Here is an 18,270-nt window from a genome sequence, read left to right on the forward strand (position 1 = left end):
CCCGAACCCGATGTTTTCCAATACCCGAAACCGGGTATTTCAAATACCTGATGTATACCCGAAAAATACCTTAAAAATACCCGAATAATACCCCTAAAAAGTGTAAACTTTTAAAAAATCCAATCTATATAAAAAAATATCGGAAAAAAACCCGAAAAAAACCCGTAAATAGAGTTTTTTCAATACCCGATAATAGGGTATTCAAATACCCGGTTTTATACCCGACCCGAACCTGATGCATAGGGTATGATTTTTAGAGACAATACCCGACCCGAACCCTACCCGATTATTACCAATACCCGGTCATACCCGAACCCGGTTCTATACCCGAACCCGGGTATTTAGAAAACCCGATTTGTGCACCTCTATATCAATGTAGTACAAACTCATTTTTCCACTTCACCAATGTGGGACAAACCCATTTTCTATAGTTCAAGTTCTTAAACTACACATTTTACAGTATCAATGTTGCATTGAACCCATTAATAATTAGTTAATCTAATAAATATTATTAGTCCCAAATATCCAACATGCCTTTATTCTATGAAGTTGTCACTTGAATTCCCTAACATCAAGCATACTTTAGGTATTTGATTGTCATAGTCATTTATCGTGTTGAGACGTTCGATTGCTAGTGTAAGCATCTCCAATAATGTTAGGCTAGGTTCGGGCTTGAGGGTGCTATATCAGGATCTTCGTATGGTTATGAATATGGATATGAATCACCATACCATGTTAAATACTAACAATTTTGTGTGTAATGGGTCCTCTACAAATCTCGCACCAAAATAATCCCATGATCATAATATATCCATCCAAGTAATCCCGGCAATAGCGCTCCATGATAATTAAAATGAAGGACTCAAACAAAAAAGGATCATGTGCATTAGATAAATATGAAAGAATTAGAAACAAGATTAAAGTAGAGAAACTGACTAAAGGACTGAAAACTAAACTCCTTGTAACTAAATAGTAAAAAAAATGACTAATGTTATAACTTGGATTGTCCTCATAATTAGAGAAACTAATTAAGGGACTGCAAAAGAAAACTAAACTCCTTGCAACTAAATAGTAAAAAAAATGACTAAAGTTATGACTTGGATTGTCCTCGGAATTGTTGTTGTCACCAAAAACGACGTAAACTAATTCCCAATTATGAAAGACGTGTTCTAGTTTGTGTTTTGATGCGTGTTATAGGGTCAGGTATCAAGGAAAAAGTATTAGCATAAATGCCTAGGAGGGTGTTTGTTTTTTCAGAAAAGCTCTTTATGACCTCTTTTGTCTGCGCCCCGCAGACCACGCGCAGATGTTTAAGTCTGCAGTGTGTTTATTTTTTTTGGAAGGCCTTTCACTAAAAATGTGAAGCAATAGAAGAAAAGAATATAAACAACTATATAAATTTGTCTTCAGTCATAAGTTTTGTATGAGAACTTAAATAAAGGCATGTGTTATGTCTATATGTTTTCATTTGTAAAAACAACAGGCCTTCACATAGTTTATTTTTATATTCGTAACCCCTGTTCAACATGCATCAACATACAACTTTTTTACTCAATTATTAGTTTGCATAATTGTTCAATTTGTTATTAGTTTATTGTAAAAACTGATTTGTTGAATTGTTATTAGTTTTTTGTTCAATTGTTATTTTAGTAGTTTGGAGACGTCAAAAAACAAACAGTCTTTTTCTTACAGATTGCAAAAACTTAGTCCACCTCTTCTGCTGCAGATGCCTGCAAATATGATCCACACACTACATATATTTTCCGTATAAAAAAACAAATAACAACTAACTCTTTATTAACTTATTTACTCTTAACTACTAATAAATGTGACATCCACAAAGGTAATCAAACCACAAGCAATGTAGACGTGCCAAATTTGTACCCGTTCATCTTGTGGAGGACTAAAAACACTTCCACGAGAGAGAGAGAGAGAGAGAGAGAGAGAGTCAATTGAATTAAATTGATCCGGCAGGCGACGTTATAAAATCACCTTTGTGTTGCCTGGCAAACGAAAGCAAGTGATAGGTAAATGGCCACGGTGGTTATCAATAATCTCAAGTTCACCTACCCTGGGATCGACGGGCATCCGCCTCCCGGTTCAGCTCCTCTGATCGAAGACTTGTCCCTGACGCTGAACGCCGGTGATCGTTGCCTTCTGGTGGGGTCTAACGGCGCTGGAAAGACCACAATACTCAAAATACTCGGTGGGAAGCATATGGTGGAGCCTCATATGGTCAGGGTTCTTGGCAGATCCGCTTTCCATGACACCTCTTTGACTTCTTCTGCTCATCTCGCTTATCTTGGTGGAGAGGTACATTCTTTCATTCATTGTTAGTCATGCGTTTGATGATGGTTATAATAGTTAGTGAGTGCTTTGAAATGAATAGTGGAGAAGGGAAGTTGCTTTTGCTGGCTTTGATGTCGCAATACAAATGGATATTTCTGCTGAAAAAATGTTATTTGGCGTATCAGGGGTTAATCCTCACAGAAGAGCTGAACTAATTAAGGTAGCTCCCATTCACCAAAACACACTATGATATGCTATGCTATGCTATGTTCAACTCCAATTTTGACCAGTCTTTCAAATTCAGGTTTTGGATATTGATCTGTCATGGAGGATGCATAAGGTTTCTGACGGTCAACGAAGAAGAGTGCAAATATGCATGGGCCTTCTTAAGGAATTCAAGGTTATATGTTATATGCTTTTCGCTAAACCAGTTTCTTTTCTGCTATATATATATATATTATATAACATTAACCACGATGCTAATTTTATACGTACGCATAGGTTCTTCTTCTTGATGAAATTACAGTTGACCTAGATGTACTTGCCAGGGCTGATCTTTTGAACTTCCTGAAAAAGGAATGTGAAGAGCGCGGTGCTACTATTATATATGCTACACACATATTTGATGGTCTTGAGAATTGGCCTTCACACATTGTAAGCTTTTAATCATTATTATTATTATGCATTTGGTTTAGAATACGGAATGCTACAATCTTATCCTTTTTATTGTAGGTTTATGTTGCTCATGGGAAGTTGCAGTTAGCATCCACTATGGACGAGGTCAGAAAGACGAGTAACCTGTCTTTAATGGTGAGTGACTTTCACACCAAAACAGATTTTGAACTTCAAAGTTTATGCAACTTCTTTTAAAGAAACTGTATTCCTGCATTAATAAGTATACAAAATAATAAACTTTTGTTATATTGGCCTAAAAAGTCAAAGTCAATGGAGCAGCTTCTTTGTGATTACAGAGAACAGTAGAGCAATGGCTGAGGAAAGAAAGAGACGAGGAAAGAAAGAGGAGGAAAGAGCGCAAAGCAAACGGACTTCCAGAATTTGATAGGCGTATTGATGGCACACGGGTAACTGGGGACCCGGTTCGTTTGGTCAACAATGGTTGGGCTGCTGGAAGGTTGAATTCAACAGTTGCTGGTGAAGAGAATTTCGTTTATAGTTCAAATAGGGTTATTAGGCAATAGTGATCATATTTGAAATCCAAGACATCACTATGAGGTTTTGTAAAATGGTCTCAGGGAAGATCAAACTTATTCATTCTTTAAACTTGTACACAGCATGAATCAATCATGTGTAACACTTTGGTAATATGGGTTCATATCCTATCCTGTTATTTTTTTTTTTTCAAAATTTATAAAATATTGTTTTTCATTTTAATGAAGTTTTAATAGCATCTTGCAAACTTAGGCCGTTTGGTGTCATGGTGTGAAATTAAATCAGAATTAACTTTCTTTCGAAAACGTGTTTGGTTGGTTAAGCAAATAACTAAAACTGGAATTCCGCTCATCGGAGTTCAACTTTCCTTCCTAAAGGGGTGTTTGGGTGAGCTATTAAAATTGCTTTTTTGTTTATTGAAAAGTAAAAGCAATTTTTTCAATCTGAACTTTTCTAGTAGCTTTGTCAAACACATTTTGCTTTTCAACAAATAAGTTTTAAAAGCTCACCCAAACGCCCTCTAAGCGTTCATAGTTTCGTTTTCAATAAAATTTATATTAGAATGTAGATAGAAAAGGTTGACCCAATTACAAATTTTGTCCTTTAAAAAAAGCCAAATTACGCTTCGTGTCCTTTCCTTGCAGGCGGTGTCCTTTAAACATTTTTTTCCTACACGTTACGTCCTTTACGCTAACTGGGTTAGAAAAACCAGTTAAATACCCTCACGTGAGACGCATGTGAGGGCATTTTTGTCTTTTCGTATGTACCTGCAAATTTATAACACCTCCCCCCTCCTTTCTCTCTTCTTTCTCTCTCTATGCCACCACCATCACCATATCACAACCACTCCGGCCACCATACCCCCACCCACCCCGTTGCAGATTCCATTCCATTCCCACCGCCGCCGTCAACCACCCATCTACAACCACCACTCTCCATTAAACCTCCTGGTCGAAACCCGGCCACCACCACCACCGGATCCGGCCACCTCCAACCCATCCACAACCACCGGATCCGGCCACCTCCAACCCATCCACCACCACCGGATCTGGCCAACTCCAACCCATTTCGCCTCTACCTCCACCACCACCTAACCATTTCGCCTCTACCTCCACTACCACCAAATCATTAACCCTAGAAACCCTAGATCTCAAACCCACCAAATCACCCAATTTCTCTAACTCCGACGACAATCCAACACTGACCCACGAAACCCACACCCCCAGTTCCCACCACCACCTCCGCCGCCACCGTAAACCCATCGGATACCCTGTTGGATATCCATGAGCAGATCCGCCGCCGTAAACCCACCGTAAACCCGCCGCACCATCTTCTTATACAGAGACAGGTTCCTCTACAGCAAGTTAAGCCTGGACTCCCCTGTGATCTGTCGGGCCTCAGCAGTGACAATGACAAGATCAGATCTGACGATGTTGGAGTAGTCAATGAAGGCAGTCATGTTGGTACGAGGAAGGAAAGCGGCGACGTGTTGGAGGTCAAGCATCTCACCTCGGAGCTTGTCTGCGTTGACGTTAACGAGTGCGATCTGGTCGGTGATGTTGGGTTAGGATAGTCTGTGCTACAAGGGAGAAGAGTAGAGAGAGAGAGAGAAAGAAGACGAGAAGAGAGAGAGAGAGTATATATCTAATAATTACTATTTATTTTTTACAATAATATATTTGAACCACTTCGTTGAAAAGACCAATATACCCTCACATGCGTCTCACGTGAGGGTATTTAACTGAGTTTTTCTAACCCAGTTAGCGTAAAGGACGTAACATGTAGGTAAAATGTTTAAAGGACACCGCCTGCAAGGAAACTAAAAAAAGGACACGAACCGTAATTTGGCTTTTTTTAAAGGACAAAATTTGTAATTCTGTCGAAAAGGTTAAATAATTTATTGTATGGGTGAGCAATAGGTGAGTAGCCACCAGCGAAACCGAACCGAAATGAACAAAAGAGAATTAATAGAAAATCAGTTAGGGAAGAAATTTGATATATAAATACGAGTGAGTATGATGGCAACTGCAAGTGCAACAAGAGTGATGGCGAGCATGCGCGAGATTCAGGCCTGCAAATTCAAAAGAAGATGCTCAAACTCTATGCATTACACGCTCTGATTCTCAAACCTCATTTACTCTCCAGGTCAGATTGACTTATTCCTTCTCCACGGTTGATTACGCTTTATTCATTTCTCTGTCTGTTTGCAGGATGACCAGTGTACGTTTACCTTCGATAAGGTCTTCTACGAAGATTCACAACAAGCTGACGTCTACGAGTTTTTGGCTCGTCCTATTGTTACAGGTACCGTACGCTACCTATCATTTCACTTCACTGTTCAATTTCAGTAACGTTTGCATCATAATTAATTCTCCAACAGATGCTGCTGTTAACGCAATTAATGGCACAATCATCACATACGGATAGGTATGCATATATACAAGAAGATGGATGACAATTCCAAACCTAGTTATTATTATTATTATTGTTAGCAATTAAGTTTATCATAATTCTAATCCTGTAACTTAATTATGTGCATTTGAAAGATGGATGACAAATCGAAACCTAGTTATTCGTTTTATCTAGTAATTACTTTGTTATGTTAGCGGAGCGGATATGTTGCGGTTGTAACTTCTCGTGATCATTCTTTGTGTTTTTGTTGCTGTAACATCCCGGAAATGAAGTTTTGTTGCTAGTTATAAGTCTTTAAATGATTGAGGATTAAACTGATGAATTCTCATATGCACTTTAACAGACCGGAGCAGGGAAGACCTATACCGTGGAGGTAGTATTATTCATTATAGAGACTTACATTTTTATTTTTATTTTTATATTTTCATAATTGATTGGTTAAATGATTGATCAGGGAGCTAACATTCTGGAAACAGACAACTACAAGAAAGGATTGCTACCCAGAGTGGTAGATGAACTCTTTGAGGCTATAAACTTGTGTAGTGAAACAGCTGCTTATAAAATCAAACTGTCAATGGTATAAGGAAACTCTTTTCTTGATGACATTTGGATTAATAGTTGATGAATTAGTTTCAAAAAGGCTGTATTTGATGTGATTTACATATTGTGACAAACAGGTGGAGATTTATATGGAAAGAGTAAGGTAAGTAACTGCCAACTGATTGCTGTGTTTCTCCTCCCAAAACACATATGTGTTTTGTAATTGAACAATGTCTTGTATCTTTTACACCTGCAATTGGGGTGTTTCTCTCAGGGACCTTTTCGATTTATCAAAGGACAATATACAGATCAAAGAGCATAAAGGACATGGAATATTGTTATGTGGAGTAACAGAAGTAAGTTTTAATATCTCTAATATGGAATCATTTCAGTCTTGTATTCCAGAGTGAAAAGCTACTAACAAGCTTATAGAATGCACATTTTTTCGCATAATAGTGTAGCTGCTTCATGAAATTTTAATAGTATGAAAGAGTTCGTTTATAGTTCCCATGCAACTCCTCAACTTTATGGTTTTTGACTTATTCTTAACTCAAGAAGCGGTCATTGCGATTAGTGCTTCAAGATCAGTTTCGAAAATAACCAATCTACCATTATGCAGATCTTGATATCAGATGGCGAAGAAGCATTAAAATTCCTCTCTGTAAGATGATATATTTCTTTAGTGCAAAATTACATTATCTAAAAAATCGAATATTAAATATCTTAGCATTGGAATGCAGAGTGGAATAGCAAACAGAGCAGTTGGAGAGACTCGTATTCCTCTATCTATTTCATTCTCACTCTCTAGTTCCAAGTTCATGTTAGAATTTTGTGTTGATTAACTCTGTAGAAATGAACATGGCGAGCAGTAGAAGTCATTGCATCTACATATTTACTGTTCAGAAAGAAGTGGCAAATGAGAAAAGGTCTGTTGAACTACACTGGAATTGTTACTATATTATTTATTATTATGTGTGTTTGAAATTACTACAAATAAACAGGGTGAGCACAGGAAAGCTTGTTGTTGTAGATTTGGCAGGGTCTGAGAAGGTGGAGAAGACGGGTGCAGAGGGGAGAGTTCTTGAAGAAGCAAAAACCATTAACAAATCACTTTCCGCACTTGGAAATGTGATTAATGCTTTGACCTCCAGTCAACAGGGCAAAGCAAATCACATCCCGTTTCGTGATTCAAAGCTTACTAGGATCCTACAGGATGCTCTTGTTAGTAATACTATCCTTTGACCTTCATCTACTGTTGGATAATGGGGTCAGATTGACCTGTCAACACTAAGCACTACTTTTGTTTATTTTTCTTTTTCATATGATTGCTAGGATAATAATACAATTTTCTGAAAAGGATGAGTTAACACGACCCGTTTGTGATAAAACACAGCCCAAATCGACCAGGTTAAAACTGCCACACATCATGCTTCTGATTTTAATTTGCATTTTTATTATATGTAATATTTAGGGAGGAAGCTCTCAGACTGCGTTACTTTGCTGTTGCTCACCATGCCTATGCAACTTTTCAGAGTCTTTATCCACTCTACGGTTCGGAGCAAGGTATTCTGCTGCCTCAATAGAAACGGTCTTCCTTTTTTTTCTTACCAATTTAACGTTATACTACTTGCATTCTTTCGTAAATGAAAAAATTATATCCATTTTCATTTCTTGATTGTTTACGTCTCACAAGAATAAATTGGTTGCCTTTTATCCTTGGCAGAGCTAAGCATATAAAGGCATCATCACGCAAGGAAGAAATTCATGACCAGAAACAGGAAACATTAAATGATATGGAGCCGAAAATTGTTGACCTACGTGACAGAATCCTTAAAAAGGTTTGAGGTTAATGATTTCATTTGTGAATGCATTTATTTTTGTTTTGATTAATCTCTAATGGGCAAACAGACAGCCACCTAATTCAGTTTATTCAAATACTTTACATTATTGGAATACCATAACCTTAGTAATCATATACCACACATCCTTTACTACTTAAAAAGAATTAAAATTTTTAGACAAAACCGCACCGTATCAAGTTGTAGATGTGGATTTGTGCAGTTAAAAGATAAGTTGGATGCTGAGACAGTTAAGCTGATTGAGGAGTTTGTGGTCGGCGGGATTTTGTGTGAGGCTGAAGAGGTGAATTCAAGGCATGAAGAATGTGGTATTATAATTGCTTCAGATACAATATCATCATGGAAAGAAGCAACAGAAAAGCTTGTTTTGACTATTACTGAGGTAAGCATTATTTTTGTTCATGTTTTTATCAGGAGTGAGCTTTTGCGATAATGCACAATATGATTTTTAGAAAACAATAATAAATAATGTTTTTGGGATGGCAGCTAAGGAGAGAGAACCATATGTTGAAGGAAGTGAACGAATTGATGACGGCCGAGTATGAGAAAATGATATGTGTGACCAAGACAGTCCAGTGCAGATTAAGAACAGACCATATTTCTGTCTTGGTATTCGGCTTCTGTTTTCTAGCTTCCACCTGCATTTCTTTTCTGATGTTAGCTTCTTGTTTTTCATGTTGAGAGAGCACAACTTACAAACTTAAGTGATGATATTACATGCAATAAAAGACACATACATACATGGCTTAGTGAATTCGTGTATTTCGGTAAAGAAACTAGTACACCTGTGAAACTGTTAATATGTAATTATTAGGATTTAAAATAGTTTAGAACTTATCAATATACTCTAGTATGTTATAGCTACTAAACCACCTCCAAAATAGTAGTGGTTACTACTAAACCATCCAATAATAGGTATAAATCTAAAAGTAGTCATATGTCAAAATGGCAATTTATGATGAAGTTCTAAACTAGTGAGCTTCATTTTAAAGGCCTAAATTGATAAGTTATAGTATCTTTATCCAAAATTTGTAAAACCTATGTTTTTTCTTGTTAAATAGCTACTAACAAGAGTTGCAAACATTGATCATTTACGTAACTTAAGTTGATTCATTGTCATAAGTTATAAAGTATATATTTTAACGGTTTTATTTATAGACTGTAATTAAAAGTAAGGTAAGAAGAACTTAATGATATAAAAATATGGCGATGAAACTCTAAATAAATTATAAAATATAAAAAGATAAATGATACAAATATGAGCTTTACAAAACTATCTCCAAAGTTTGTTTTCTGTGTATAATCAGATGACAATAAAGCCAATAATCTACCTCTTCCTCCAAATATAGACTTATGATGCTGGTTTTTTCTTTCTCAGAAAGACTGATGTTAAAATAATATAAGTCACCGTTGAAGCAACGATAAGCACTCCGACAACGACGCAAACACTCGTCACTACTACATAGATGTACCTGCAATGGTAGAATAACATTAGTGATTAGTCTATCTTCTTTCAAAAAATAATCATCAAATGGTGTTTATCAACCACTTTTAGAATATACTAGTTATGATTTATTGTAATCATATTTAGACAAATTGGATTTTAACAATCCAAACTATGACCTATTGTCCTATCACAATTCATATGGCAATTAGATCAATCACACTCCTAACTTCCACTTCCTTTGCCAATGACAACAATCTCACTCTTAACATATAAGTAACTCCGTCTGCCTTGATGAAGAATAAATTAATTTTTTATCTCAATTAGAGTGATGCAAATTATTTTGAAATGACAAAAACGAAGGCAGGCGAACATAAATGGAAGTTAGGAGCGTCATGGTCAAAGTTATAACTAATATTAAATCAAATTGAATTATTAAATCAAATTTGCCTTATCTATACAATAAGACATAACTAATATACTTTATCTAATAACCACGTTTCTCAATAGTAAGACTTACTTCGGGGAAAAGACGCTCCATATAAATAAATGGTTCCTCATCACCAACAGTGTAATGGTGTATGCAGCCAAAAGTACAGAATTCAAACCCAGTGGAACATCTGAACCAAGTTAATTGCAACAAAAGTATAAGAAGCAATGAAATAAAAGTAAAGAGGTATGAGAATTAACCTCAACCCATTGCTTAACATCTGAACCACCATGAGAAGCATAATAAACAGTCGCAATTACTTGCATAAGAAGCAATGAAATAACCATCGAATTGACAGGTTGTTGTAGCAAATGTTGTAGAAGACACCAACAAAACATGTATGTAGTCCCACCAAGGTACAAACTATCTTTAATCACCAAAACCAGATCCTTGCTTTGTAAAAACATAAACCACGGTGATGCAATAACCGTTACGGTTACAGATGTGATGATAAAACCATAAATTAGTTGTGCCGCGTCATTACCAGCTTCACTACCCTGATACTTTATAACATACTGTAGAACAAGTAAACCGCTACATAAGTAGCTTAGTCCAACCAAAATGACGATACTGCCCCTGGACCATAAGGAGGAAAGTATATACATACATAAGCTGGTTACAAGCAGGATGGAGATGATTTGTAAAAGTTTTATGTAAGCACTCCCGGAAATCTCAAGTGATTTAGAAATGTCGGGAAGGTGGGTCCAGTTAACACCACCTTGATGCCACCCTTTCAAAATTCTTCCAGAAATGAGAATTACAACATTTAAAAATAGCTGACGTCCTGCGGTTGACTTTATGAGTAATACCAGAAAGAAGGTTGAGGTTAAAAAATGCCATAGGTATTGTTCTTCCTCAACTAGAGAGCTTGATCCCATGCTTAAGACAATAATTACAATAACACCCCCTACCAAAGCCTCGGACAGCTGCAACTTGTGATTTGGGTAGATTTCTTGGCCTAGTTTGTAAAGGAGGCCCAAAAACATGACACACGAAAGAAGCATTGCCATAATTCCCAGGGCAAGTAGGCCAATGGGTTTCTGCAGCAGGTAGATCGGGTCATTCATGGATCTATCTATAGTCTATGCTAAGAGGGTTGGAGCCAATTATCTAATTTTGCAGTAGTCAGTTACTAGTATTTAGTTATATGATCAGCTTTAAAACTGATTTTTAAGGATAAAACAACTTGTTTACTTGGTACTTTATTCTTTAAATCGCAATTAATGATTCAGTACCATATAATCACTTTCAAACCACCCTTAGGCTGATTCATTTTTAACAATAATAAAGATCATTCTGTTGGGACATGAAATGCTTACATCTGTTGCTCTGCTTGACAACTGGTAGCTTGCTGTCCTTAAAAACTCATTGTATGCCAAGACAGTGCTTTTTAAGTCATCACTGCTAGCATATCGATAAATACTCAGAATATGCTTTATATTATGTGTTTGAGGGGTCGAACACATTGATGTTATATAACCAACTCACCTTGAAACATTCTTGGATTTCCACGATCCATGGAGAGCCGCAGCATCAAGATATAATCTATCCAAACTTCCACACGTTGCTTGGGCTTGAAGTAACCGTAGCAACTGCCACGAATTAAGTTCCATTGCCCTTAGTAGTTGGTGATCTGTGATATTTAGAGAAGAATCAGCTGTGAAGAATTCTAAGTAGACGCTTGCTGATATCTATGCCCAAAAGTACTATAACAGGTCAAACCTTGTAGTGGACGAAATAGATCAGCGATCAGATATCCTGCACTATTTTTCGGAACAGGTACGCCAAAAAGGAGAGCCAATGTAGGAGTTATGTCAACATGAATTAAGAAAATAATATCTTCAGAAAGAAAGCACTAAGGGTAAGGGTGTGTGATACACATATTGTACGTGTTACTATTCCAGCATTTTTACGGATACTGATTGTACGTGTTAATAATCACCACAAAGAAACAAGGATTGAAGAGTTCAAGTGAAAAATCAAGTCAAACCAAGATTTCAGTATACAAAGGCATGGTTAGGTACGCTGTGTTTTTGCATTTAATAACGATAGTAATCTGATTTTTAAAACTTGGACACATCGGTATAGGTTTGGCAGTAGGCTGGAACCAGAATAGGTATGACTACTTAAAAATGTTGTTAAGAGTTACGCATTCATAACCAAATCTATATGCGGCAACAATTCTTAACTTTAAGAGTGAAATACCTGATTGATAGTATCATATGTGGCTGATACATTACGGATTCCAGGGCCAATAAAAAGTACAAATGAATCTGTTTCTTCATATGAAGAACCCCCATGATTACCGTTTTCTTGCATGCCATGATCACTAACTACCACCTACAGAGTAAACTGAAATTAGTGTATGTATACATTGAATTTAAAGAGATGTACGCATATATATACAAACCAAGAGTGTTCGTCTGTGATCACTTTCTTGAGACTGGATGGTGCTCAAGTGAACCTTTTTATAATATCATCCATTTCTTGGAGTTTGGGTCGCATCATGACACTGAAACAGAGATTCAGTAGCAACAATAGAGTCTCTTTGTTGAGCTGGGTGAGGCTAAGACACGTACCTAGTGCGCCCACCAAGATGTCCAACATGATCCAAACCAAGATAATGAAGAATCTGATAGCAAATCGCAGAGAAGTTTAGCATTAGTTTGCATGCAATAAACAGTTCAAATAAGTTTTATCAGTGGTTTACAAACAAATGTATATCTACACTGACAGACAAACGTGGGCATGAGATGAATAAGCTAAAAAACTATTATTAGGCAAAATCAAAACCTACAATAAGATTGAGACTGTTAAACAAACACACATGTATAAGTAGCAACTTGAAGCTTCATGTCAAAGGAATTATTGCATATATATAGGTTCCTTAATTAGTTCCTACATGTGTGTTTTGTATGATTAGTAATTGGTTGTTTTGACTATTTGGAAGAAAAATATAGGTAGGTTTAAGTTTCTGATTCCCATGTATATATGAATTTCTATAAAAGGATTAAAAAAGCCTAGTCGTACAAGAATTATAATAAGGATGCAGAGAACTAGAACAGAATAAGCAATCATTGCAAAGACAAGCTCAAAAGCAACACATAAACTCCTACATTCCAATAGATGTCACAACTTGCAAAAATATTGGAAAATAACAAAATGAACAAGTTATAGATGTAATTGCCTAGTAACACCACAGCAGCTCTAACATAGTAATCGTGGGTTAAAACCGCTACAAAATTATAATTGAAGTTAGAATACCAGGAAATTCCAGTCACCCTTGTAAAGTTCATAACTTAGATGCCGAGAAACATTGTGATCTACTTGCACAGTATCCTTCACCTATATCAAGAACAAGTTTCCAAAAAAAAAAATCATATGAATTATAACAATCAAATTTACAAGTTCTTTGGCAAGAAGACAAACAAAAGGTGAAAACAATCAATATATGGATGGCCACAAAGATTAACTTTTGAATTATAGAATGCCAAGAAATATTATGTAGTCAAACAAGACTATAAAAATTCATGTATTGTCCTGAACTTTCTTCCCGCGTGATATTACTACCACACATTGACCTAAGAATACAGCAATAATTATACATTTCTCTCATTGCCACTGCATTCTAATTGGCACTAAATGGGTTGTTCTACTGAAGTGCACTATCATCAACTACTCTATGGCTATTCTTAGTCTTATATATATGCAATGCATACAATGTTGTAGTCCATATAATAATTTTCTAAACGAGCGAGCACTTACAAAGAAACTACTAACTCCATCATGCCTTGTAAATAATCCCGGAAACAACTTAAGCCAGGTTTCGTCACCAAGCATAACCATTTTCCAACCTATTCTGAAAAACTGACCTGCAACAAAGTATTAAGCAACAGCCTAGGTTGTATAGAGCTTAAAAATGTCAGCACACCTATGATGTTGTCTTCCAAGAGAGCTTGAGTGTTAAAATTAAACAAAACATCCAAGAATCCTGCGATGGAGCCTGTGGTGATGGCCTTCAAGCGTGGCAGTGTAACGGTCGGAGGTGCGGCCTTAGCGTGGTAACCCAATGCCATTTTGCTGGCCAATAAGGACTGGGTATACGGCATTGCATCCTTTAATGGAGGTATGTATACATGATTATCATGTCTTCCAAGAACAAACTCTGCTGGAAGACCATCAATAATAATAATAATAATAATAATAATAATAATAATAATAATAATACCCTACTATACCCGGAACCGATTCCTACCCGACCCAGTTTTGACTTTTGTTGACAATAGCGGAACTAGTTCCTGAATATATCCGGTTTGTGCACCTCTAATATATATATAACAATCACGTGTATTTAGGATTTAGGGGTGTTTGGGATTCCTTATGAAAACTCCTTATAATTTTCATAATTTAATAAGTTAAAAAAGTGTAAATTATTAACTTTTCTCTCTGACATTAAAAGCAATCCACAACACCTTATTTCTTTTCAAGAAGTTAATAAGTTATAAGTTGGTCCCTGATGCATATGTAAAAATATACATCTTTTCAGCATCAAATTATCTCTAAAAACCGCAACTTCCATCAAATAAAATAACTCAAATAGCTACTTATCATGTTAAAATGTATTTTCAGGTAAACCCAAGCCTCAAACGAATAAACGAACCAAAAGCCAAAGAAAAATGAATGAAAACCCAAAAATAACAAGGAAACACGCCCCCCCATGCTTTCCTATGTAAGAAAAGACAAAAATCTGCAAGAAATGACAAAATATTGGATAGATGGGCACAAGACCGTGCCTCAGATGACATGGGGCCATGGTCACCTTTCAGAAAAGACAAAAGAAATATAACAAATGACCAAAAACACGGGGTCATGCCTCAGGAAGCACGCCCCCGTGGTGAGTCAGCATGTACGATCTGATAGAGCATTCAATGCGACTGGATACGTGGACACGAGGTCATGCCTCATGGAGCACGGGGTCGTGCCTGAGTGCTCAGATAGCCTATAAATAGTGGAGCATGTTGCACTCATTTGGTGTGCTTGAAGAAAACTTCTATACGGGGTTCTCTTATAAAAACACTCACTTTACACTCATATTGAAGATCTTGTGGAGAGCTTGAAGGCTTGGAGGTCATCATCCATCATCATCATCATTATCATCATCATCAATCACCATTGAAGAAGGGAGATTCATCAACATTTGGTTAGATTGTTCTAGTTCAATCATGTGTTTTTTATCTTCATCTCTTTTAATGTTAAAATACCATGCTCATTATGAGCTAAACTTCATTTACCATCTAATTTCTATGATGATTATGTTAAACATGTGATTTAGTTTGGTAAAGTACATGGTTTTTTTGCAATTATCCTTTGATGAAAAAATGTTTTATCACTTTAATTCAATACATCAAGGCTGATAATTAATAATCATTCATGATTCACTCATGTTCTTGGAGACTAGAAATGGTAAAAAGAATACCTTGATAACTTATTCAAGATAAAACATGGATCCTTATACTGTACTTAGAAAAGATGAGATATAAGTTATGATCTATTTCTCTAGTTTTGATAATTCTGAAATATCATCATTAACACGATTACTTAGGTTACCATGCTAGTTAAAGAAATCACATGTTAATGGAATGTGTAATTATAAGCTAATTAAATCAACCAGGGGAGGTTGTGTGAGTTAACTACAACCACTCGAAGTTGTTAGAATTGGTATTTGAGAAATTGAAGTCAATCCTAATCTTTCTACTTTACCAAACTACTTGTCTACTTAAATTGACATTCTCGTGGTAGTATGAGATTAAGCAAGGATGAACTTGAAAATACGCATGCTACTTTCTTTAATGTCATATAATATGTTCACTTATAAATGAGGGGCTATTCTATCATATATTATTAGGGTAAGTTTATCACATGTTTACTTAATAATCATCAAAGAAGAATGGAGTGGATTCTTGATCTTAAATTGTAACCTTCATATCATTGAATTACTCATTTAAAATTTCTCTTCTTGTCACATATATATTATATATAAGTACTTCTATTTTATAAAAAGTTTGAAAATCAACCACAAAATGATTAAACTCTCCGATTAAAGGTAAACGAAGATTCATTATTAGAAATATTTATGTCAATGGATCGATACTTGGTTCTTACCAATACTATTCTACATATACGATAGGTACACTTGCCTATTTTGTGTGTGTTTAGTTTTAGTAGAAATCACTTTTATAAATTTAAAACACGATCTTGTGCGAAAGCTAAAATCTTCCATATTATATTTTACCACACTCAGCACACCATATCAATTTTTTGGCGCCGTTTCTGGGGACACGTTACGTTTCTAAGAAGATCCAAGTTTTAATTTAATCATTGTTTATAATTGTATAAATATTTAACTTTTATTTTATTTTCTTTTTACTAACTATTAGATTAGATTTTTTTAGGCTAGCCTAACCTTTACATTAGCTTAATTAACTTATGCATTAGTTTAGTTTTAAAATAGCCTAACTTTTAGTTTTAATTTAATAGTTTAACTTTGATTTAATCCTATGTATGTCCTCTATATTCGGACCTGAGCTTGTGTTCTCCAATTTCTGAACTTGAATGACTTTTTCGTCAACGAATACGCAAATGGACTGCAGAAGCCACTGAAACAATCAAAGACAAGTCAGTAGACGCCACCGCATTAGGAGAAAATTAAATCGAAGAAATGATGGAAGCACAAAACAATGAACCGACATGAGCCAATATGCCAAGCCAACCCTCGAAGGCTATGGAAATGGAGTGGCTCCACCCGATATCACCGAACATTTTGAAATCAAATTAAGCACCATTAAAATGGTGAAAAATTCAGTTCAATTTCACGGTCTCCTCGACAAAGACCCTCTTTATCATATATCTCGATTCTTACGAATCCGTGGAACCTTTAAAATTCAAAACTGTTCAGAAGATCAGATCAGACTCAAACTCTTTCCTTTCTCTCTAAGTGGACATGCCTTAGAATGGATAGAATCTCTTCCTTCTGGTTCCATCACCAACTAGGACCAGATGGTTGAACAGTTTCTTCTCAAATACTTTCCGCCTGATAAAACTGCCAAATATCGAGCCAGCATTACCGGATTTCGGACCAACGATGATGAGTCATTACACGCAGCATGGGAGAGATACAAAAGTCTACTGAGAAGATGCCCACATCACGGACTGAGCGTATGGTTACAAGTAAAAACTTTCTTTGACTCACAATCCAGTTAAAACAAACAGGTCATCAGCTAAGTCGCAGTGGAGACCTGGGATCCACCTAACGAAGCATTTGAAATCATGGAGAAGGCAGCAAAGAAGAGTTTTGCTTATAACCCACCAATATCTACACCACACATAAAGGAATACACCACATGGATTCCAACACTCTTGTCACCGCACAGCTTGAAGCACTCTCTAAAAAAATTTGAACAACTTCAAGCCGAACTACCAAAAACCAAGATCACCTGTGACACCTGTGGAGGAACTCATAAGATGAGTGACTGCAAACATTTCCTTATGGCCACGGAAGAAGTTGACTTCATCGCCCGTCAAAACAACGCTTTCAGCAACAACTACAATCCAGGTTGGAGAAACAACCCGAATTTCAGCTGGAAGGACGGATGTAACACTTAAACCCTACCTGGATTCGAAAAAAAGGCCGATGAACCAATCCTTCCAACCTAAACCTTAATTTTAAGAACAAAGTTCCAGTAGCCATCAAAATCCGAGCTACTCAAATTTATTGAAATGTTGATCCAGATCATGATCGAAACAAATGAAGAAGAAAAGAAGGTCGACTCAAGAGTCGTTGATATTAGCTGTGTATTGTTAAAGCATGAAGCTGACCTGAAAAGTCAACAAGCATCATTGTAGAATCTAGAAACTCAGATCGGACAGATTGCCCGACAACTGTCTGAAAAGACCACCTGGCACTCTTCCAAGCAACACAGTAGCCAACCCAAATGCAACAACCAACGCTGTTACATTAAGAACTGGAACACCCACTTTTGCCTCACCAAATTTAGAACCAGTTATGG

The 18,270-nt window shown here is 36.3% G+C and overlaps 1 protein-coding gene and 2 pseudogenes across 3 annotated transcripts; 2 read left to right on the forward strand and 1 right to left on the reverse strand.

Annotated features, from left to right (window-relative positions):
* Positions 1 to 1,960: 1,960 nt before the first annotated feature.
* LOC143608466 (ABC transporter I family member 20-like) lies at positions 1,961 to 3,646 on the forward strand. The gene is made up of 6 exons (XM_077083498.1): positions 1,961 to 2,313; positions 2,390 to 2,509; positions 2,594 to 2,689; positions 2,791 to 2,943; positions 3,022 to 3,099; positions 3,261 to 3,646. Exons 1-6 carry the CDS (start codon positions 2,032 to 2,034, stop codon positions 3,486 to 3,488), a joined length of 957 nt encoding a protein of 318 aa, XP_076939613.1. The 5' UTR covers positions 1,961 to 2,031; the 3' UTR covers positions 3,489 to 3,646.
* A 1,258-nt stretch (positions 3,647 to 4,904) lies between these two features.
* LOC143608487 (kinesin-like protein KIN-1) lies at positions 4,905 to 9,012 on the forward strand (annotated as a pseudogene). The gene is made up of 16 exons (XR_013149270.1): positions 4,905 to 5,022; positions 5,513 to 5,604; positions 5,670 to 5,763; positions 5,840 to 5,886; positions 6,215 to 6,244; positions 6,326 to 6,448; positions 6,549 to 6,574; positions 6,686 to 6,767; positions 7,031 to 7,072; positions 7,152 to 7,185; positions 7,262 to 7,337; positions 7,413 to 7,632; positions 7,883 to 7,974; positions 8,135 to 8,249; positions 8,473 to 8,652; positions 8,757 to 9,012. The product of XR_013149270.1 is annotated as a kinesin-like protein KIN-1 (transcript).
* A 450-nt stretch (positions 9,013 to 9,462) lies between these two features.
* On the reverse strand, positions 9,463 to 17,023 carry LOC143608488 (GPI ethanolamine phosphate transferase 2-like; annotated as a pseudogene). Its single transcript, XR_013149271.1, has 13 exons — positions 16,952 to 17,023; positions 14,136 to 14,433; positions 13,970 to 14,076; positions 13,469 to 13,549; positions 12,784 to 12,836; positions 12,615 to 12,716; positions 12,410 to 12,544; positions 11,927 to 12,023; positions 11,693 to 11,837; positions 11,524 to 11,605; positions 10,371 to 11,244; positions 10,235 to 10,334; positions 9,463 to 9,742 (listed from the first exon to the last, which is right to left on the reverse strand). The product of XR_013149271.1 is annotated as a GPI ethanolamine phosphate transferase 2-like (transcript).
* Between the last annotated feature and the right edge of the window lie 1,247 nt (positions 17,024 to 18,270).

This window comes from Bidens hawaiensis, unplaced genomic scaffold, assembly GCF_021521415.1.
Source record: "Bidens hawaiensis isolate Kalapana, Puna unplaced genomic scaffold, B.hawaiensis_p1.1 tig00419376_1, whole genome shotgun sequence".
NCBI classification, from domain to species: Eukaryota; Viridiplantae; Streptophyta; class Magnoliopsida; order Asterales; family Asteraceae; genus Bidens; species Bidens hawaiensis.